We start from the raw sequence: 21,510 nt of genomic DNA on the forward strand, positions 1-21,510 counted from the left end.
TCTCTCCCTGACTTTCTTTCCATCTCAGTGATTATGAATCTCTTAACGAGGAGGACGTGGCTGGGAACAACCAGTTGGCGTTTGATGTGGCTGAGCGAGAGTTCAGCATCCAGCCGGTGACCACGGGAAAGGAGATGGCTGCGGAGGCTGAACCAGACAAGCTGCTGATGGTCCTCTACCTCTCCAAGTTCTACGAGGCCTTCAGGAATTCGCCACTGAACAATGGTCAGTGTCCTTCCTGCCTGTGTCGTTACCTGCTGTGAAACCCGTGAGCATAGACCCTATATTAAGTTTGAAAAATAGTGAATTAAACTCATTAATTTTTAATTCAACCTCTGCGAAAGATGTTGTGCATGGTGAAGTTTTGGCAGTTTTTCTTAGGACAGATTGGTGATAAACGCTAAAGTGAGAGCTAATGATCATTAAACAGTGGCTGAACGTGTTGATTCTCACATGAAATTCTTTCAGAAGTAGTGTGGAAATATCAGCTGTACTGAGTTAATTATTTCTCACTAGTAGAAGGCATGAACAGTGTTTTCTTGTTGAAAGGTCAGTGTGGGTAATGCTAATCTCCCACTGTCTCTCAGTACTGTGAATGCTAAGCTCCAGAACAAACAGTCTGCTTGAGACTCGTGGATTTATTTTGGAGTTTTTGTTCTCCTTGCTCTTTAATGTCAGGTCGGTCTTCATTCAGTCCTGGAACCTAAGTGTGCAGGACTGGAAACAAACGACTAACACAACACCATTGTAAAGTGTAGCCTCGAAAATTACCGTAGAGGTCAGAGCTTCAGTGCCGCTCGGACTTCCCAACTGCACTTTGACAAAAGGAAACCGAGTGCGTGAAAAGTGGATACAGCCATACAGAACAAACAGACTGGAAAATGCTTTGGCCAGCTACGTGGTGCTCTGTTGGATGCATACTTTCATCGTAACCACCAAAAATATGTAACACTACACTTAACCAAAAAAAGCTGTGAAAACAGGATCTTCATTCCTTCTTCCCCGACAGAAAGAGCAAAATAGTACTTAACAAAATATCCATATGAAGTGCAGTGAGATTCTGCCAGTGTGTGGTGTGTGTCTGGATTTTTAGAAGCTGATGGCTCTAAGATTAATAAAATCAAATCGGTGCTACTTATTGCTGTTGAGGAAACATTTTCACTGAGTGAAACATTTTCTATACATTCCATTAAAGTATAGACCCAGTTGGGTTTGAAATAACTGAGGTTCGGGGACTATTTTATCCACTGTGTGAGCTAGAGTTACACGTTACACAACCGTGGTCAGGTTAGTCCCTGCCAGAGACATGACTGGTATGTGCGCTATGTCTGTGGAAGCTCTGCGTAACTCTGGAGGCCCTCAGCTCCGGTCACACCGCCGCTGTAAGCTCCAACTTCAGCCACGTTTCACTTATAATGCTGTAATGGTAACGTCCTTTAGACCTCAGTGTCACCCACACTGCTTTCATCATGGAGAAATCCACACCCAGTGAAGGCCTGGGAAAATGATTTACGTCACTGAACAGTTTCACAGTCCATTTGGTGGGAATTTGTTGTGGACGTTTCAGGAGCTGGAGTGTATGGTTTGGTTATATTCAGCTTTTTATTTTTATTTTTTTTTTATTGCTGCACATTAGTCTGTAATGATATATACACAGTATGTCATTATATTGGAATGATGCTAATTTTACTTTTTGAAAATGCTAGCACTACTTGTTCTGTGCACTTAACTTGTGCTACTTCAGTGTGGAGTACGGTTTTTCTGATAATGAGTAAAGAGCCCTAATGTAACCCTGTATGATTTTCCAGGTAGAAGAGAACCAGATGAAAATAGTGAGGATTATCCATCTAAAACCAACCACAAACTGCAGAACCTGCCTCTGGCCAGGAAGAGGATACCCAGGGTACAGTGAAATACTCTAATTTTTAATTCACCTTTTTCTCTGTGTCTCTTTCTCTCTGACATTCATTTGATGTTTCCTTTGAGAACAGAACAGAAGAGTCAGTCTTTCCCCTCCCTATCTGTTCTACATTCATCACCAGCACAGTATTTACAGTCACTGAAATCTCCGTTTGAAAAGCTTAAGCTAACATAAAGATCAAGATGTTGAAAGATGCTTAAAATGCCCCCCAGGGGACAAATAAAGTTCTTGATTGATTGATTGATTGATTTATCTTTATTGTGATATCTACTGTCACAGGATGACAAGACAGTAGAAGACGATTCTATTAACAAGAGACGGCGAAAGGGCAGCCACTACCTCACAGAGGTAGGTTCACCAAAAATACATTTTGAAAACCTCATCCAAAAAAGTGCAGAAACAACACTGTTCTCAAAACTCTTTCTTCCTCTCTTGCTTCTATAATCCCATCTGTGTCCCCAGTTGTCTTGTCACAGTGCGCTCCCTACTGGTGAGGATGGAGAGCTGCGGGAGAATAAGGTCCGCTCCATGGCAACTCAGCTGTTAGCCAAATTTGAGGAGAATTCTTCGACATCAAAGACACGCAGCAAGGTGAGAAAGAGACCGTTTGAATACTGTTTGATGCCAGAGGTAAACATTCAAACCCAGACAAGGGCCTGGACTTGGACATTTTTGCTTTTAGGTTTTGGTTTGCTGTTTGTTTTGGTGTTTTCCTTTGTTTTTACCAGGTTCATTTATCTGTTCTTTTTCTGATGCCTTTTCTTTTACTTTTCTTTCCTGATAATTTAACCTACTGTTTTCTTTACCACTTCAAATAGTTTCCCTGTAGTTAAAACATTATTTTTTTTTAATTTATGTTTGCTCATTAGTTTTCATCAAGGCCCTTTCCTCTCCTTTCCTTTCTTATCCCATCCTCACCTCCTTGCATCAGTCTGAGGACCCATCCAGTCCGTCCTCTTCTCCTCCTCTGTCTCCGTCCACCACCCCACTTCCTCTCTCAGATGAGGAGGAAGATGAGGACGAATACGAGGAGGGAGAAAACCCCCGTTTTGCAAAGCCCAAAGACACCCCCCCTCCTCCTCTGCCCCCCGCCCGCCCCAAGTGGCAGGTATGCTTCCCCCTGAACGTTTTCCTTTCACCTTCTTTAAAAAAGCTGCTTGTCATCAGCGCCTTAAATTCTGAACAAATGTACCTCTACAGTAAACAGTAAAAAATATTTTCTTGTTTCCTTCTGCTTCTCATCTCTTCCTCCAGCCTTCCATCTACCTTCGCTTACTGGAGAACTCCAGTTCTGTGGCTCAGCAAACCAGTTTCCTCTGTTCCCCCAAATGCTCTCACCCTCAGCGCAGCTACAGTCGCTCTCCCTCCCCCTCATTCTCTAAGAGCCCATTAAGTCCTCCCCGCTCACCCAGTCCCAATGTTACTGAATATTACTACCCAGAATGCACCTCTCCTGACCTTGCAACAAGTCACTTTTCTGCTTCTACTCAGTCAAGTACTGATCATCCCACCGACAGGTCAGAGGAGTCGGTGCAGCAGGTGAATCTCACTTCAGTTCAGTTCAACATTTGTCATCACAACTTTTACCTAAAGTGTGGTTACAGCTCATTTTTAATGTTTCCTGTTCCTGCTTTGACCACCTGCTGTCCCCGCAGAGCAAAGCACAGAAACTGTCCACTAGAGAGTTTTCTAGGAGGAGTATAAAGGATAGAGCTGTCCTCCTGTCCTCCATGTTTCCTGGGTCCAACAAACCTTCTCCTGCTCCTCTTTCTCCTCCTTCTGAGTCACAGGTTGTGTATTACTCCAGTTACTAGAGTGGACTTTCTCATGCTTGGATAATATTATAGCTGAGACCTCAGTATGTTCATGATAGTGTGCAGCTAAAACCGTTTTACCTTTGATCATCATAAATTGAGCTGTTCATTATGATGATTAGTTTTCCTCTTTTTTGATTTTGTTGTCTTCCAACTTTGCCTTATCTGAGAGGTTTAAACCAGTTCTCACTGAAATGGTTTCCAGTGTGTGTTAATCATCAAAAACTGGACAGTTTAAATGAAGTGTGTGGGACATTGTGGGACATGTTGGGACATCCAAACTGGGCCTGCATTTATCAGGCATCTCAGAGTGGGAAAGTTTCCTTGCCAAAAATCTGAGTGATTCACAGTTTGGTCCAACTTTTAGGCCCAAGAGTAAAAGAATTTCATCAGCTTCCTTTACCTTGGAAATGGCTCTTATCTGAACCAATATTCAGGAGGTCTCCACTCCAGCGTTGTCCTCCGCTGATAAGCTGGCAGCAGACTGGGCTCTTTTCTAATGCTTTGCACAGACAGTGTAGATTAAAGGTGAGCTGGATGGTGGAAGTGGACAGTTCACTGTGGATCTGCAGAATGAATGCTGTGTGTGCAGAACTGCACAATGTACACGAGATGCAACACTTTTATAGGTATTATAAATCACGCAGCCCGGTTACCTACTGTTTGTAATTGTGTGCACTTTTATTTCTAAATGTCATTTATCACTTTGGCATTTTTGCTGATACAACCTAGAAATGTTAGTAGCCAATATCACTTCATTGTACATGTGAAATCTATATTTAAAAGAGTGATTTCTACAGTATTTTCTACAGCGTGAAGTTCAGCACTGTCTGATATCTCAAACCACAACTGTCAAAAAAACTCAGCGTCACATTCTTATACTGCCATCAGTGTGATTCCCAGCAGTGAATCTGAGACTCTTGATAAATACAGATCCTGATTTCAGTGCCTCTGACCTCCACCAGCCTCTGTGTGAAGTTAAGCCCTGGATTTAATGAGATCAGGTTTTTGTCTCTCCTGTTTAATCACCCTGTTCTGCTCAGTCTTTAACTTCTGTCTAACTCTTCTTCTGTAGGTGAAAGTATCTACCTCCTCTCCTCTTTCTTCATCTCCACCATCACCTCCTCCTCCTCCTCCTCCTCCTCCTTCTGCCTCTGTATCTAAGAGCTCCACCATCTACCCTGTGGTCCACCCTGTCCCTGACCCCACTGTCCAGGCCGGCTTCACCTCTGTCTCCTCTCCCCTGTACACCTCTGGACACAAGGACAAGATTCAGAAAGACTCCTCTGCTCCCTTGTCTTATGCTGACTCTGAAAAAACAAAGCAAATCTTCTCTGTCAGTGTTGATTCCTCCACATGTGACAACGAAACGTCCACTCCCCTCTCTGAAAATGGACACAGCAGCTCGTCTTCTCCAGATTCCTTATTGCACCAGTCTGAGAGGAAATTTGAGAGTTCTCTGAATAACTGTGAGATTGAGGAGGAGAAAACTGCTCCGGAGACATTTGATGGTGGGAAATTATCTGAACACGATCACGTGAAGGTAACAGTTTCTGCCTGAAGATGGCCTGCTAGTCTGTCACTCAGTCAATAAATCAAACATCATTTATATAACACTTTTTGAACAAGTTGATTCTGGTGTTTGTTTAGTGCAATGGGAGCTGTGCTCTTGATAATTCCAGAAGAGTAGTTCGCTCTGAGAGTTGTCCGACTGGAGCTCCTAGTTACCTTAAAGAGGTACTGGTTCATACCTCAGTCTGAATGCAGTTCCATACGTTGGAAGTGAACTGTGGACTTTCCGCTTTTTCATCTTTCCTCTTTGTAACTTCTCTTCTTTGTTGTTTCCACTTCCTTCTGTTTTCGCTCTCCGTCTGTTTATCTTTGCCGCTAACATTAGCGTACAGTCGGAAAGGTATCATCAGCCATAGATGCTAAAGCTCAGATGCTGGCCATCCTCTATGAGACAGACCACAGGCCCAATGCCACGCTGGTAAGATGCATGAGGAAGCTGCAGAAACAAATTTAACCCAGAGTTCATCGTCTTTTTTTTTTGTTTGCTCATGTTGTCCTGCAGTTATAACCAAGGCTCCTTTGGAAACATCAGTGTAATACAGTTTACATGTTATACTAACAGCATCATCATTGCTTAGTGTGATTAAAACGAGTTATTTTTTTTTCCTGTGATACACAGTTTTGACATGTGTAACAGATTATCTGCTTTTCAGGCTCTAGTTCCTTGGCCAGGGAGGGCTCCTAAGGCTGAAGGGGTAAATGGGTTCTGCTTTGTCTTTTTGAGGGCGAAGCAGCAGCTTGTGTGTTTGGATCAGAGTGAAATGGTTTCACCTCCAAGATAAATGAGTTAAAGCTTCAGAGGACTGGCTGTACTTGCATATTTGGGAGCTTCTATACAGATGCTTGCTGAGCCTCAAACTGCTTATTGGTGTGAAGCTAACAGAGACTCGATGATAATCAGCTTGATGCTCACACAACATTGCTGATGGTAGCTCTGTGGATTTAATTTGAACTCAAGTCTAACTCACAGTCACAGTTTTACTCACTGAGTTTGACTTGATCTGTGAAGAGAATTAACTGACACCTGTGTTTGTTTCAAGTGATGTGAGACTTGGGACAAACCTGGGAAGTGGACTGAAGCAAACTAGTGGTAGCTTCAGCTGTATTTGAAATATTGAGCTTTATATTAGATGCTAAATTGTTCATGTATTTCTGCATTTTGCTTGACTTGAGAGAGATTTGGTAGATTTGGGGAATTGCCTTGAGACCTCAGTCTTAAAGGAACAGTTTGACATTTGCCTTCTTGATGAAAGTTAGGTGAGAAAATTGAGGCCATTCTGAAATTAGTCAGATAAATACGAATCCAGCAGTTCTACAGAGGCTATGTACTGGTGTTATTTCTTAAGTCTCAACTAGATCCCAAGAATTTAGCACACAGAAATCAGACTGGTAACGATCTTGTCGTCGCTTGTCTCACAGCAAGAATGCTAATAAGCGTATTTAACAAAATGTCACACTAATGTTTCATGGCTGAGGACCGACCTGGGCCTCCGACAAACTCTACACTGTTATAGATCACATACTGTTTTATTGTTTTGGTACAGTATGAACCCTAACTCTCAGATTTTACGTTGGTTCAGCCCACAGTGAGGTTTTGCAGATGTGTGGATTATCATGAGAAATTAGGGTCCTCATAGTATTTACATTTACCTGAAGTAAAATAAGCTCCTGCAGTTTTAAAGAAACATTTACATATTGCTTTTATGGTACAGCTTCTAGTTGTTCTTCGCTGATTTTACATAAATTATGTCCAACATTTCCTCTGATGTGTGCAGCTGCTTTTAACAGTTTACCATCTCACCGCTGGACCATGTGACTAATTTGTTTTGTGCACTTTTCGGAGTCTCTGGGAAATACACAACAGCCCTAACCCTAAGAACATGTCTTTGAGGCGTCACTCACCTAATATCTACATAAATTTGTCCTGGTCTTTTTTCATACCAGTGTGTGGTACGCAAGGACTTCCCTGCCGGGCTCGGCGGCAGCGACATCTGCCACTTCTGCACCAAGCGGGTGTACGTGATGGAGAGGCTGAGTGCTGAAGGATATTTCTTCCACCGTGAGTGTTTCCGCTGTGACGTCTGCAACTGCACCCTCCGTTTGGGAGGACACACCTTCGACTCTCAGGACGGTATGTTTGATGCATTTTAACTTTGGGTGCTTTAACCCTCCCCGCTGTGTCTGTAAATATTTAAGAGGGGAGTTTTGGTTCTGTAGTTTGATCACAGAGACCTGACTTAGTGACGTTTTTAGCTTTGTTTCATCTCTGGTGTTACACAAAAATAAATGGCTGGTTTTCATTTTACTTTTCAGCGTATTTATCTTTTTTGTGTACTTCTTTTACAGCAAAGTTCTACTGCAAGATGCATTATGCCCAGCGTCAATCCAGCACTCAGCTGGGCAGGTTCAGAAGGAGAATGGTAAGGACCACTTTAGCCACAATCAGCAAAGGAAACTAGAAATTCACCTGTACTCTGTTGGGAGGATGTTGTCTGTGTGTCTTCTTAGTATATGCAATACAGCAATAAAAAGCAAGTAGGACGAAGTAAGAAATGGCTGCACACCAGCCATGTGTAGGATTACAACAGTTTTTATTATTTTTGTTGTATTTCATCATTTTCCTTATGTGTATCTTGATTCATGTAGGAAGACCAAAGCCGTGTCACACCCTCATCGCTGGACAGCGGGAGTTACACAGCACCAGACGGCGTCCAGATCCACCCCCCAGGTACCCTGGTTTCCTTGCTTAGGCGAGGCCTGAGCTGGCCGAGGCGTGCTAGCCGGGCTGTGTGTGTGTTGCCTCGATGGCTGTTGGAAAGTGTGTGTGAGTCTTTCACAGCTGTGGGGTCCCATGTCAGGAGCAACTCACATGACTATGTGTTCCTGTATGAGCTGCTGAGCCTTGGCTGTCCTCTGCTCTGCATGATGCACGAGGTGCTGGGACAGATCTACCAGGAGCCCCAGCTGGCCCAGCTGGTCCAGCAGCAGCTCATTGGCCACCACCTCACATAGGAGGCGGACTAACAAAGGGCTTACTTAGGCCCGATTACCTGATAGGAACCCAGGCAGATTTGAATTTGTTCTCTTGTACTGCCCAAAATTGGTGAATGAGGGTTTTTAAAAAGTGAAATTTTTTGACACCAAATAATATGTGTACTTGCTACATTCCCCGTGTCCATGGTCATTTTACTTTTGTCTTTTTGAAGTTAACAGTATTCTATAAAGACACTTAAATAGCTGGTATAAAAGTGCATCACTTGATTAGCTTCCACTGCTTGTAGGGTTAGGTTCAGTGCCTGTAGTGAATCTTGCCTTTAGTGACAGTGGACAGCACAACAGAAAACCATCGTACAGGCGTACTGTGACTGTATTGTGTATTTAAGTAGTAAATGGCACATGCTGAGGTGACTTCAAGGGTGATGCATGAATAAAATGCTGCAGCCCTTGTACATATCGGATACAGTCTGTGATTAGCTCAGATTCCCTTGTACGTGTTTGTTGACTGTCAGGGTCTCCTGGTGTTGCACTCGGCTGACTCACATGGGCTTGTTCCAGGCTGCTGAACCTGTAGGCATCACCTAAAGTGTTTAATAACCACACAGCTGTCATCAGATGACATGTCACAGGCAGTTCAATGCTGAGATCTTGATGCTCAGTTTGTGAATTTCCTTTTTCACCACATGAAATCAGTTCCAGTCTTTTGACCCTGTGCTCCAGTCAGTACCTATTTAAAGAATCTGTTTTGATAATGTACCAAGGACATTTAATTACAGTAACCTGGAACATGCCCTCTGACTCTAACCTTGAAGCCATCTGGACTGTGCTGGTTTCAATTCACTGAACTAAAATTATGTCAGAGTAATCCACATGGTGTTTTGATGTTACACTGACTCTGCATATTGCCTGCTGCACCTTAACTCAGAGATGTGCAATGGAAATGCCAAAACAGTATTTTTTTTGCCCCCCTTTAATATAATTTCAAAGAATAATTTGGTCTTTTTTGTGGTAAATATTACTGTTTCACTTTATGTATTTCATTGAAGAGAATTAATAGATTTCACTTTATATAATTAGGGCTCATTATTTATGGTTTTTATTTCACAGAAAAAAATGTGGAAATTTAAAGCATTTAAATTTAGAGCATTTAAATCAAATTATAAAAAATTGAATTACAAAAATCAAATGTTTTATAGTCTTTATTCCCACTTTGGGACAGAGACAGAATCATGTCATTTGAATTTTTTTTCTCAAATTTCTCTCCACTTTGTTACTTAAAGATTTTCTCAGCTCTGCTTGTTGCAAGAGGACCAACATTTACGTTAAAAATCAACATATTTTTGCAACAGGAAAGAACTTTTGGTTGCACTGGTTGTAAAGTTGATTTCAGTTTACACCGATCTGTGCCTTTTTAATAGAATAGAGTATTTTTGGATGAAGATCTGTTCAAACCAAAAACAGTGAGCCTGAACAGTGAATACAGTGAATATTCTTGACTCAGTGAAAATATTTCACTTTGTTGTTATTTTTTTAATTGAAAGTATTGCAGTTTTGTTTTTGTTATTTGTCATTATTTTTGTTGTGTTCTATGTTGTGAATGATTCCTAAGATGCATTCATCTCTGATTGTTTGGTTTAATTGGGGATTCATTCTTAAAATGCACTGTTGAAGCACTGACCTGTAATTTGGACAGTTCCCACATTTCATTGTCATGTCTTATTGTAAGAACTTTATTGCCTACAGTTCTCTTTCTTTCTTTTAATTCTCAACACTCTTTTCTTTCAATCCTCCATCTTCCATTTTCCTTTTTTCCCACACCTCATTCATTTCCGTCTTTCCCTAAATTCATTTTCCATCGTTTTGTTCACTTCATTTTGTTCAGCCTGTTTCAAGTTTCCAATGCTGCACCCTCTGATTGGCTGATTCCTGCCAGCGGGGAAGGTGATGATTGGCTGGCTTCAGTCATAAGGTCTTGTTGTGTTGCTTTTGCATCGCCTGCCTTTGTAGCCCCGCCCCCTTTCCACCTAACCCAGATTAACAAATGACAAACCAGCATGGGTCCCGCGTACGTCACGTCGGTAATGCTGTTATGTGTAGTATTGTGAGATCCACTTTAAATATTCTGACTTTGTTAAATTACAGTAAATAAATAGCGTCACATTAACCACAGTTGTTCATAATGTTTCTCAAAAATAAATAGATTTGGCATTTAGCATTGTTCAGTAAATTTGTTACTGTAAATTAATTCCATGAAAAGACCAAAACATTGGACTAGTCTGTTCCTCAGTACTGTCCAGCTCTCCCACCATGCCTGTGGCACTCACCGCCAAGACCAAGAAGTTATGAATCTACTTTCCTTTATCACCATGCTAGCTGTGAGGCTAAAAATGTCTGTTTGTCAGTCACCACTTTGGTCTTGGGTGATCACTCAACTTTTCCTTTAGCAGCGTCATCAGCTCAGGATTTTAGTTTGTCCAATACTTTGGTTTATGACCAAATATCTGGAAAAGTAAAGATGTTCCCATCAGCCTCAGCTGTACTTCATGTTTAATGCTAATTAACAAATGTTAGCATGCCATCGCGCTAAGCTAAGATGGTAAACATTATATCTTCCAAGCATCACCGTGTTAGCTTTGTTATTGTGAACATGTTAGCATGCTGCCAGCAGTACAGCCTCAGTCTTATTCTTGTTTGTTTTGTTTAGTTTTTCCCCCCTTTTGGTTCAAAGTTTATTTAGAACAGCTGGACAGCCGTAGTGCTGCATGGCAAAGTGGAATAAAATGTATGAGGTTTTGGCTGCTCAGACAGTACTTATTAGCGGGATCAGGTCTTTGCTAGTTGTTGGTCTTTTCATCGGATTTGTTGACAGTAATAAATGTGCGTATTATAGCCAAGCATGAAGCTTCAAGGCCTTTAGTTTGGAAGTTTTAGCCGCCATCAAAGATCAAATCATAACGTGCAGGCTTCTGAGTAAGACCTAGCGGCACACAGCAAAACATGTAACGTAGAGGTTGCTGGAAGCTTGTGGCCGTGGTTAATTATTAGTTTGTGAGTTCGTTTGTTGTTTCGTCGTCCTGTCAGTGTGCTGTCACATCGTCGAGCTAACCCCACTAACGCTCATGTTGTGCTGTGCTCCTCCCTAACCTCCCTAACACCAAACATCCATTTAAATGGCCCTGAATTTAATTGCTCTCTTTGACATATCATCATCATCAGCAGCAGCACCTCCCTTCTTCTCAGGCCCGTTTGACAGTAAGGTATGTGTCCACATGTCTGTGGTCTGTCTGTGGTTCCCTCTCTTTCAGGAGGAGGCCCCCCCACCCCTGAGCCCCTCTCCAGATCCCTCTCATGTACCTCCTAAACTTTGCCCAGCAGATCAGCAGCCCAATAGCAGCTTTTTGCACACTGCCAGATACATTTTGTTGGCTGTATTCTGTATGTTTTGTAGTAGTGTTTATAAGTCTCGACGCAGCCTGCCAGCCTTGTTATTTGTTTTTCACATTGACAATTACTGTAAAATTGCTTAATTTATGATATTTATAAGCTGTAAATATATTACAAAATAAATCAGTTTGATTACATAAATAATTTGCTTCGTCGTTTGTTGCCAAATAGCTGAATTGCGATATTTGAATAATTCCAAGAAACCAAAGCTTAGGCATGATTGAACACACGCCATTCTAGTTAATCTTATAACTTACTGTTAAATTTCACAGTACTTAAGTGTCTTTTAACAACAAAATTAACAACTTCATCGAAAAGCCTCTGTCATAGCAAATCCTTTTCCCACCTTTGTGCTAAGTTGGCCTAACATCACCCACACAAATCATTTTCACAATCACGGCTTTTGTTAACTCCACAAATAACGTGCTTTGTAACATCTGAAGAGGAGCTGAACAAGCTTTAAGGTTTGCAGCGGATTCAAAGGGAGGCACGCAGCAGTGGGGTTAGACCGCTTACGCTTAATCAAATGGCTTCAAATGCTGCAAAAAACAAAACCATCGTTTAATGTAGTTTCAAAACAAAAAAGGAAGGAAAACAACAGGCTCTATGCAAAAGCTTAACTATGATCAAACATTGTTTAGTTAAATCAAATTTGATGCAACTGAGCCGATGTAAATGTTTCACCAGTCCGCCTGAACAGAACTGAAGTGAATGTCAATTCCTCCTGTCAGCTTCCTCGTGGGTTCTGCTCGTGGGTCTTCTCTGTCCTTTCCTCTGGGTTTTGGTGTATTGTGTACAATCTGGTCAAGTTTTATGGCAGTGCGGTTTTTAACACAGACATCGAGCCAAGCCAAAGTGAGAGCATCTATGAGCAGTAGTGAAAGAGTCACATTAATAAAAAGATCTGGTTGTCTAATGACACACTGCACACAAAGGTTGTATCAAGATATTGTCATTTATTTGCTGTGACCAAGTGGAATCACCTTTGGAAAGATTCTGTACAATGTTGACTTCATTACTCTGTGAGTACTGTTATGAACATGTGTTTTACCAAAGCTTCTGCTGCTGATAGATATTAATACTTTATCGTGGAGTTTAAATAACTGCAATGGAGTGCACTGTAGTACTTTCCATTATTTCTGTAAGTTCTTTTGTTGTTTTATTGTTATTATTAAGATGTGGATATTTGTTTGGTACTATTCTTGAACATGCTACACAGGTTAGCTTAGTAACTATAGTAGATATTCAGTGAGACAGTGTGCATGAAATGAGTTTATTTTCACAGCAAATGAATTTGGCATTAATTTAATGCTATTTAAAACTCAGTAGCCACATACTGTTTTTATTTACAGGTGGAGCGTCCAGCTTGCATTCAGAGCAGCTTGATAAAGCTCAGAACAGAGTTCCTGAAGACACAGAGATTGCTGTGGAGGCTCTGGATGCCTCCTGCATCGTAAACCCCACAGCACAAGACACCACAGGGTCCAAGGGCCGAAACCACGACAGTACCAAAGGTCAGTGTGGCTCCTGCTGTACAGCATAGGGTCTATATTCCAAACCCCTGAAATATATATCACTTGTTCTGGTTAACAAACCTCAAGAAAGCTACTCTCTGTTTTTCTCAAAACTATTAACAAAAACACTGTGCTGCACTAATGGGTTTTCAGCCCCTGTTATTACTTGGAAACATGATATTCCCTGTGGGAGAATCTTAAACTGGTTGAACTTTAACTGGTGTCCTTACTTCGATGGTGTGTGTGTTTGTGTTGGACTCCCTCCCCATGGTTATGTCTGGGAAATCAGGGTGCGACTGACACACTGCAGTTTAGCTCCCACTCTCAGCTGAATGTTTATTTTATCTCAGCAGCAGAGTTTTCCTGTGCTAAACAGTCTGTTCACACGCAATAATGATGCTCACTCTACAGTCTTAGCTTTCACTGGTGTACTCAGCTGTAACAGTCTCCTCTTGTCTAGTTAATGAGTTTATGAAGCAGAAAACTGAAAATCTCAATAGTTTTTTTTTTTTTTTTTTTTTTTTTTAATATATCAGATTTTTCACATCTTTCATGTGTCCCTCAAGACGCTGTGTCCTCTGGTACTTCATGTATAATGATATAAAGTATAATGATGCAACCAGCATTAGAAAAGGAAACAGACCTTTTAGTTAAGTGTCTAGTTGGACGTCCTGTCAGGTACTGATAGGTAATCCTATGAGGTATGAATTACTGTGTAGCTGATGCAGCCAGTTTTACTTATGTAATTTGAAGTATCTCAACAGCTAATAGATGGCTTTCTATGAGTCTTTGCGCAGACATTCATTTCTGAATGAATGGATTCTAATCACTTTTTTAGATTACACTACAGTCACTTGACATGCTGTATACTAAAGACTCAACTCCAAAACACACTGTGGAGGATGTGTGTGTCTGTGTTTTTATCATGTAACAGGTCATTTGACCAGTATCCCCTCAAATTAAAGACTTCCTGTCTCTGATTTTGTTTTGGTCTCTGTCTCCCATCTCTGTAGATCACTGTAAGACCAAACAGAATATTCGATGGAAAAGGAAGATCCGAGCAAGTGAGTCCCTTTTTTTTCTTGTCTGCCCGTGCCGTGCTTTTTCCCTCTTCAGTGAGAATAGTCTTGTTTTTATAAACATATGTTGTTAGAAATCAGAGAATAGTTAGTGGCAGGTTACTAACATCCCTGAGGCTGACGGTACAGTCAGTACTTGCACTTGTTGTAATGCTTCATATGTAACACTGGAGGTCAGTGTTGTTCTCTTTTGAACACATGGAGAGTGCATTGAATTTTATTGAGGTTCTGGAGATGTTCATGTTCTTTTTTTTTTTTCTCTTACTCAGAGTCTTATTTATTAACTCTGTTTAGCTTTGGCCTCAGCTTTGGCCTTTTCTTAATTTCAAATCCATAATTCTCTCTTTTGTTGTTATCCTCTCAGTCAGACATACAGGTTTCCAAAAAAATTAGATGCAGCATGTTCAAATTTTTATTTATCACACGTTTCTGGCTCTTGGTTCCCTGCACGGCTTAACACGTTATCTTATCCACTTCTTATTGCAGTTTTCCTTTGCATTTATCACAGTTTTTATTGTAACTGCATATTGTGTGTATAGTACCATCTGTTTTAATGTCTCTCAGTGTTTTACTTCATATTTTTATGTTTCCTTACAACAGGAATAAATTCCTTTTATGGGAAATAAAACCTCTGAACTGAACTAATCTGAAATGATTTTAATGCCTTGTCCCTCATAAACTACATGACTTCTTTTATACTCTTGTGGTATTTAGTTAAAAATGGATCATTAATCCACATTTGTGTAACTGAATGGCACAAAATGGATACAGTGTTTGTTGTATTTGGATATAATATTATTTCTGTTGTGTCTGTGTCTGCAGCTTTCCCTCTGATCTTCATCAAACACTTCCACAGAAGTTTGCCACTGGACAAAGAGGGACCTGAAACTGTACCTGAGGCCGACTCTGACTTTGAGGAGATCAGTGCCGCTGAGAAACAAACAGTAAATCAAGTGATATTTTTATATATGTATGTGGTGTACATGTACTTATAGAACAGTCTTATTATTGAGAATCATATAACTAGTCAAAGAGCGAGGTCTTCTGTGCGATTCATTGAGAATGCAGAGATGCTTTTAATAAGCCTGCGTGAACTAATGGACTTCACTGGGCACTGATTCTGTTCTCATCCTCTCAGACCTGTGATGGCAGTTCCAAGACAGCGGTGGATATCCAGAATCATTCAGAGAGAAGTGAGAAGAGTGAAGAACGCTCGAAAATAAAGACAGCCTGCGACGTGTCCCGCCCAAAGACACGCTTAATGTTATCTCTATCCGAGAAAGAGAAGCTTCTAAACTGGGACACGGGCGTCACGCCAGAAGAAACTCCCATTAACACAGACACCAAGACTACACAGCAACACAAAGACCAGGTGGAGTCTTAATGTATTTACTAATGCAGCAAATTCTGTTGTTGACAGCAATAAGACTGGAAATGAAAGACTGTTCTCTTCTTTATCTACCACTTCTACAGTATAATGCAGCGGTCCAAGGACAACGATGTGACAGCGATAAGAGGAATTAATTCCACGTTACGTTGACTGCATTTTTTCTGTCCTCTGATGTTTTATCAGGTACAAGCAGAGACCAGAGCAGATAAGCCTCACACAGACTCGGGCCAGGATGGAGAACCATCCCAGAGCCAAACCCCTGCCTCCTCCCGCTCAGCCTTCCAGCTTGTAGCCAATGCCTTCAGGAGGACATTTAGTGTGACCAATCCCTCCAGCAGCTCCAGCACTGCAGTCACAATGTATGTACAAAATACTTTGTTCATAGTTTATTTTTTAAGCTCCACATTAATTCTGCTGTCGGCAGGAATTTTCCATAAAAATCCACCCATCTTATCAGTCTAAACGGCCTCTTTTGCTATTAATTTCTAGATTTAATTCAAATTAAATGTACTTTATGATTCGTCTTTCACTTTACCAGGAGACCCAAACGTGATGGCCCCCACAAACAGAGGCCCATGTCAGAGGGAGCGTTCAACTTCAGCTCCCTCTTCAGCGCTGTTGGTCCCGAGCCGTCCCAAGAGGAGAAGAAGTCTGGAAAGCGTGAAGTACGGTGGGCGTCTGTAGGGTCCGATCCATGGGGGGGCGGGCGGGACCTGCCCTCTCTGCTGCAGCAGGTGTCCCTAAAGGGCCGGAGAGACTCTGGAGGGGTGTTCTCTGATGACATGGGCCCACTGCCCCGCAGGAGGGTCGACTTGTTCTCCTCTCTGAGGTTGAGGAAGAGGGAGTTGTCGGAGAGCGAGGGGAAGGAACAGGAGGTTCAAAAGGAAATCAGGACTATCCTCACCAACCTCAGGAACAAAGGTTAGTGTGGTGATTTCTAACCTTTTTGGTTTGTGGTCCTTTAAAGACCCCTGTGACCCTTCAGTCTCTCAGTGTCTCAGTCTCTCGGTGTCTGGTTAGGAACAATTGGTTTTGTGGGCTCAAGTGAGACGTGATGGAGGTCAGTCATGAAAAAGCTGTTTATTGTTCACTGTGACACTGTTGTGAAACTGTCATAAAAAAAGCGAGAAGACAGTAAAAATGGCTGCTGTTGTGTTTTTTAATGATATGATAAAACCAGCAAGTGTCATTGATCCAGGCCATGAAATATTATCAGTTTGACAAGTTACACACGAGAACAGTTGTTATGTACTTTCTGGGCTTTTCTTTTTTTTAAATTTAGCCTCCAGTCAGCAGAATCTGGAGGAGTCTTCTTCAAGTGATGATGAAAATGAAAACCTGCCATTCAATCAGAAGGTTTGTACACACAGTGCAATGCAGGTAAGTGTTATATATATGTATATACTGTATTTGCACGTGTGTACGTGTGTTCTGATGTGTCCCGTACTTCCTGTCCCAGCTGTGTACAGAGAGACAGAGGATGAGGCAGGAGAAGACGGTGGCCCAGCAGACTAAAAGAGAACAGCTGAGGAGACTTCACAGAGCTCAGGTACTATTCATCCTTTTTTTAGCGTCAGTCATTTTTTATTGAAATGGTTCATGCAGGAGAGCTGTCCATGGCCTCACTACGCTCTATTTTTATGTCTGCCTTGACAAAATGTGAAAACATCTAATATCTGTCTGACTGAAGAGCTTTTTGCTTCTTGCTGCAAGCGATCGTGATACATTTTACATTTAACATCTACCTGATGCTCCCGAAGGATAAGAATTTACAGCCGTTCCCACAGACTGAAATGATCCCGTGTTTGGAGAAGCAGCCGATACTCAGTCTGACTTCACTGAATGTCTGCTTATTATGTCTATGCTTATTATTACGTCTGTGTCCATTAACATTATGATGTTTTTGCATCTAAACACACCTGTATTACCAGTTTAATTTTCTTACATTTGGACAGAGCCGGGCTAGCTGTTTTTCCGTTTACAGTCTTTACAGCAATCTAACCAGCTGCTGGCTCTGGTCTAATGTTAAATGTACAGAAATGAGAGCGGTGTTGAGCTTGTCGTTCAAATAAAAATGAAAGGATGTATTTTAACTCCTTTAGTAGAAATATTTGCCTCTGATCACCCTGAAACAATTGAGATCAATGGAATACTCATCTGTACGCAGCGCTGAAAAATCGGATTATCTTTAATTACATGGGTCATATATAACGTGATTTTTACGTTACCCAGGCGATCCAAAGGCAACTGGAGGAAGTCGGGGAGAAACAGAGAGACCTAGAGGAGAGAGGAGTGGCTATAGAAAAGATCATAAGAGGAGAAACTGGTACTAAACAATACATGCACACACACAAAGGTGCCTCACAAAGATCTTTGAGATGACACATTACAAAGCTACTTTTACTGTCACCCTGGTTCAATATGAAATATAGCTCAATGTAATTCCACAGTGAAAGCCTCATTCTTCTTCTTCTTCTTCTAATTGCTGTGCCCATACTTCTCAGACCATTTAGAAAAAAGCATTGCCTTGTAATCCTGATCTGGTTAAAAGCCTCTACATGCAGTTAATGGGTGTGCTCACAATACACAGTGAGACTTTATTGTTGCTTCATCTTTTTACAGTACAGGGCTTTGTTTGTGTTGTAGTGAAGACTGAGGTCTGGTCAGGTTGATGCAAAGCAGATGCCCTGTGTGTGTATTTGAGGTTTTCTTGTAATGACTTTATGTAATTGACAGAAAACCCTGACGTTTTTTTTTCCTCCTTCACCCATCCTGTCTCCCTCTATCTCTCTCAACCCTGCTTCCTCTCTACCTCCCTTCATTCATTTCTCCTGCCTTCCTTCCTTCCTTTGTTCCTTTCCTCAATCACCCCTTCCCTCACAGAATCATCTCAGACAGGTGACAGTGATGAGGCCCAGCTCTATCAGACCTGGTTTAAACTTGTTCTGGAGAAGAACAGATTGGCACGTTATGAGTCTGAACTCATGATCTTGTAAGTAACTACATCTGATCGCACACAGATCGTAGACTTGTACAGGACAACACATACACTGTGTTAATGCTGCTGCAATTCGTCTTGCTCCCCAGTAGAGGTCACCCAGTTTTCTCCTCTCTCTTAGTGCCCAGGAGCTTGAACTGGAGGACACGCAGAGCAGGCTGCAACAAGAGCTACGATGCAGAATGGCAACAGAGGGTAAGGGATGAACACACGCAATAACACACAAGTTGACAGTCAGACATAACAGTGGATGAACTTCTTCCTGTCTTACTCCAGATACAAAGAAAAGCGCCTCTGAGCTCCAGGAGGAGCAGGAGATTCTGTCGGAGATCATGAGGACGGTGGAGAAGCGAGACATGCTGGTCTCTATACTGGAGGAGCAGAGGCTAAAGGAGAGGGCTGAGGACAGGGACCTGGAGAGCCTTGTGCTGTCCAAGGGCTATGAGTTCCACTGGGCCCAGGCGGATGACAGCTGGGGGCAGGAGAAGCTGGAGGGTGAGGGTTGAATCTTGAGCACCTCAGTGGTGAAGAGCTGGATGGAGGCTCTACACACCACTGTTTAAAGACACAGGGTCAAAGTTTACCATCATAGTTTGTGTCTGGCTTGTTCTTGTAAAGTTAGAAATCTAGAAAACGATGTGAGTGTGGAAATATCATGAAAGTCTAGGTGTTTATTCCTCCTAAAGACAACAGCAAGGCTTCATCTCTTCACTTCATCTTCACTTTGCGCTGGTATGCTGAGCTCAGAGACTAACGAGGAATGGAAACGGAGCCTGAGCTAATGACTTTCTTTACAGCCATGAGGGCTAATAACATCTCCGCCATTAAGGTTACTTGGCCTCTGTGCTCAGAAGTGTAATCCGTCACGGCCCAGGCTGACACCAACCTGAAAATGGATGTACAATATGATTAACCACTTAACTAATAATGTGACTGACTGCCTTGTAAAATTCATGCACACGTCATAAACCAAACTGACTGCCTAATCAACAGCTGCTTTATGTGGTTGCTTGCCTATAGAGTGGAACTGCTGTGACAGATTCCTTACTACTGTAACAGCCTCACTGGATAGTACATGGAACGACTGCACACTTTACCTGAAGTTTCAGTGTTTAGAATAGTTTTAAATTTGTGTTATAAATCCAGAGATGTGCTTTATATAATTCACTGTTGGGCACTTTGTAGCTGTTTGTGTGAGAGTGAGCGGTCATGTGTGTGTTTTTATATCACTGTTTTCACTTTGTGCTGGAACACTGTCAAAGAATATTCAGCTGGATTCACACCCAGACACTAATGAACACAGGAGGAACATAATCCTGCCAGATATTCAGTTGGTAAGATGTTCTACGTCCAGGTGCCTGAACATTTCACTTTTTACTCCTTTTTTGACACATAATTCAAGACTGAATCACAGAGCAGGAAACTGCTGCTGAACAGGTTTAAACTTCCTGCGTGTCGTGCATCGGATCAGACCCTGTTTTCCATTGGCTGTCAGGACCAGGATGTGGTCAAAGATGTGACATGCCTAAAAGTTTTAATGCAAAGAAGGTAGTTTTATGCTCCTTATGATTCAGAGTGTATTTCCTCTGTGACGTACTACTGTCAGATAAACTGTGATTGTTCCGTTTTGCTGGTTTTAACCCGCTCTGTGGGCTGTGAGTCCAAATGACAGGCTTATCTCCCTCATGAGAAGAGGAACAGTGTGTTTACATGAGTTCTAATCCCACTGTTCTCATTTGGTCCCTGGGCTTTAAATGTAATGTTTGATAATGGTGTGAATTAACAAACACTAAATAGTAAATAAGTTATGTTTTCACGCTAAAAACTGTAAACTGTGTGATGTTTCTGTACGTTTTGGTTTTATGCTGCTTCAGATCTTTTGAATGGAAAAAAAATTTCAATAAAAATGAATTTAAAATTTTAGTAACTGTCATAATGGCTACGTGCTTTTCTACTGAAATCAGTTGAGGTTATAACTCTTACCTATCATGACATGAGTGTATGTTTTTAACATTAATTGACATTTTTTTTTAGTTTAGTTTTACATTTCATTGAGGTATCCATGATACACACCGGCATGCTCAATTAAGTTCCATCTTTATTTTCGTTCACTTAATTTCGTTCACTTGGTGTGGGTAAAATGCAGAGAGTAATTTCCCCAGGAGGGATCAATAAAGTAATTAAAATTACATTTAAATAAAAAAAAAATTAAACCCATTCCTTTCCCGCCTAGTGGGCGGTCCCCTGGGAGCGATGGAAACCACTTGGTGGAGCCAGTCACACCTGTGGGAACCACCTGTTGAGCTCCAACACAATATTTTAAAATTTCTTGAGCTCTGAGAATGAGGTGGTTTCAGGGACCGTGAGCCTTTTACATGGATCAGAACCTCTTTTACTTCTTCAATCACATCTAAAAATTTATAGTAATGTCATTATTTTTGAATATTCGGGGACAGACGTGTTTCAGTCAGTTTTGGGGGACAGGCCTCTGATGTTCATGTTTAACAGTTTGAGACCATGACATATTTTAAAGTCATGAGATCGTTCAAGTGTAGCGGGCACAATTTAGGACATATTATATATTTGACAGACACACAATGTGTATAACTGACATATTAAAAACAGAAGTGACTGTAATGATGATGCGTATGGTTGACGGAGGGTCCTGGCTCCTCGTGAAGGACGGAGAGGGAGACCAATCACGTTAGAGCTCGTGGACCCCAGCGGGGACGTTAACGGTGTTGACACTGGTCCGGATGCACCGCTGTTGAATTTAGATAA

The 21,510-nt window shown here is 41.6% G+C and overlaps 1 protein-coding gene across 3 annotated transcripts in view; it reads left to right on the plus strand.

Annotated features, from left to right (window-relative positions):
- mical2b (microtubule associated monooxygenase, calponin and LIM domain containing 2b) overlaps positions 1 to 20,634 on the plus strand; it is a 47,309-nt gene extending 26,675 nt beyond the window's left edge. The window contains exons 13-38 of one of the 3 annotated variants that reach the window (XM_041037670.1): positions 29 to 225; positions 1,809 to 1,903; positions 2,201 to 2,269; positions 2,384 to 2,512; positions 2,853 to 3,029; positions 3,176 to 3,460; positions 3,577 to 3,711; positions 4,811 to 5,278; positions 5,386 to 5,472; positions 5,633 to 5,725; positions 5,961 to 6,002; positions 7,252 to 7,438; positions 7,654 to 7,727; positions 7,954 to 8,035; positions 13,101 to 13,262; positions 14,276 to 14,326; positions 15,164 to 15,285; positions 15,480 to 15,713; positions 15,915 to 16,090; positions 16,270 to 16,652; positions 17,014 to 17,087; positions 17,191 to 17,280; positions 17,964 to 18,057; positions 18,615 to 18,723; positions 18,851 to 18,924; positions 19,006 to 20,634. In XM_041037670.1, the coding sequence (XP_040893604.1) occupies positions 29 to 225; positions 1,809 to 1,903; positions 2,201 to 2,269; positions 2,384 to 2,512; positions 2,853 to 3,029; positions 3,176 to 3,460; positions 3,577 to 3,711; positions 4,811 to 5,278; positions 5,386 to 5,472; positions 5,633 to 5,725; positions 5,961 to 6,002; positions 7,252 to 7,438; positions 7,654 to 7,727; positions 7,954 to 8,035; positions 13,101 to 13,262; positions 14,276 to 14,326; positions 15,164 to 15,285; positions 15,480 to 15,713; positions 15,915 to 16,090; positions 16,270 to 16,652; positions 17,014 to 17,087; positions 17,191 to 17,280; positions 17,964 to 18,057; positions 18,615 to 18,723; positions 18,851 to 18,924; positions 19,006 to 19,235 (3,919 nt within the window). In that variant the 3' untranslated portion in view covers positions 19,236 to 20,634. The remainder of the gene's footprint in view (positions 1 to 28; positions 226 to 1,808; positions 1,904 to 2,200; positions 2,270 to 2,383; positions 2,513 to 2,852; positions 3,030 to 3,175; positions 3,461 to 3,576; positions 3,712 to 4,810; positions 5,279 to 5,385; positions 5,473 to 5,632; positions 5,726 to 5,960; positions 6,003 to 7,251; positions 7,439 to 7,653; positions 7,728 to 7,953; positions 8,036 to 13,100; positions 13,263 to 14,275; positions 14,327 to 15,163; positions 15,286 to 15,479; positions 15,714 to 15,914; positions 16,091 to 16,269; positions 16,653 to 17,013; positions 17,088 to 17,190; positions 17,281 to 17,963; positions 18,058 to 18,614; positions 18,724 to 18,850; positions 18,925 to 19,005) is intronic. The other 2 variants (XM_041037671.1, XM_041037672.1) reach the window with 2 other exon arrangements.
- The last annotated feature ends 876 nt before the right edge of the window (positions 20,635 to 21,510 follow it).

The sequence above is a fragment of the Toxotes jaculatrix genome, chromosome 5 (assembly GCF_017976425.1).
Source record: "Toxotes jaculatrix isolate fToxJac2 chromosome 5, fToxJac2.pri, whole genome shotgun sequence".
In the NCBI taxonomy this organism is placed as follows: Eukaryota; Metazoa; Chordata; class Actinopteri; family Toxotidae; genus Toxotes; species Toxotes jaculatrix.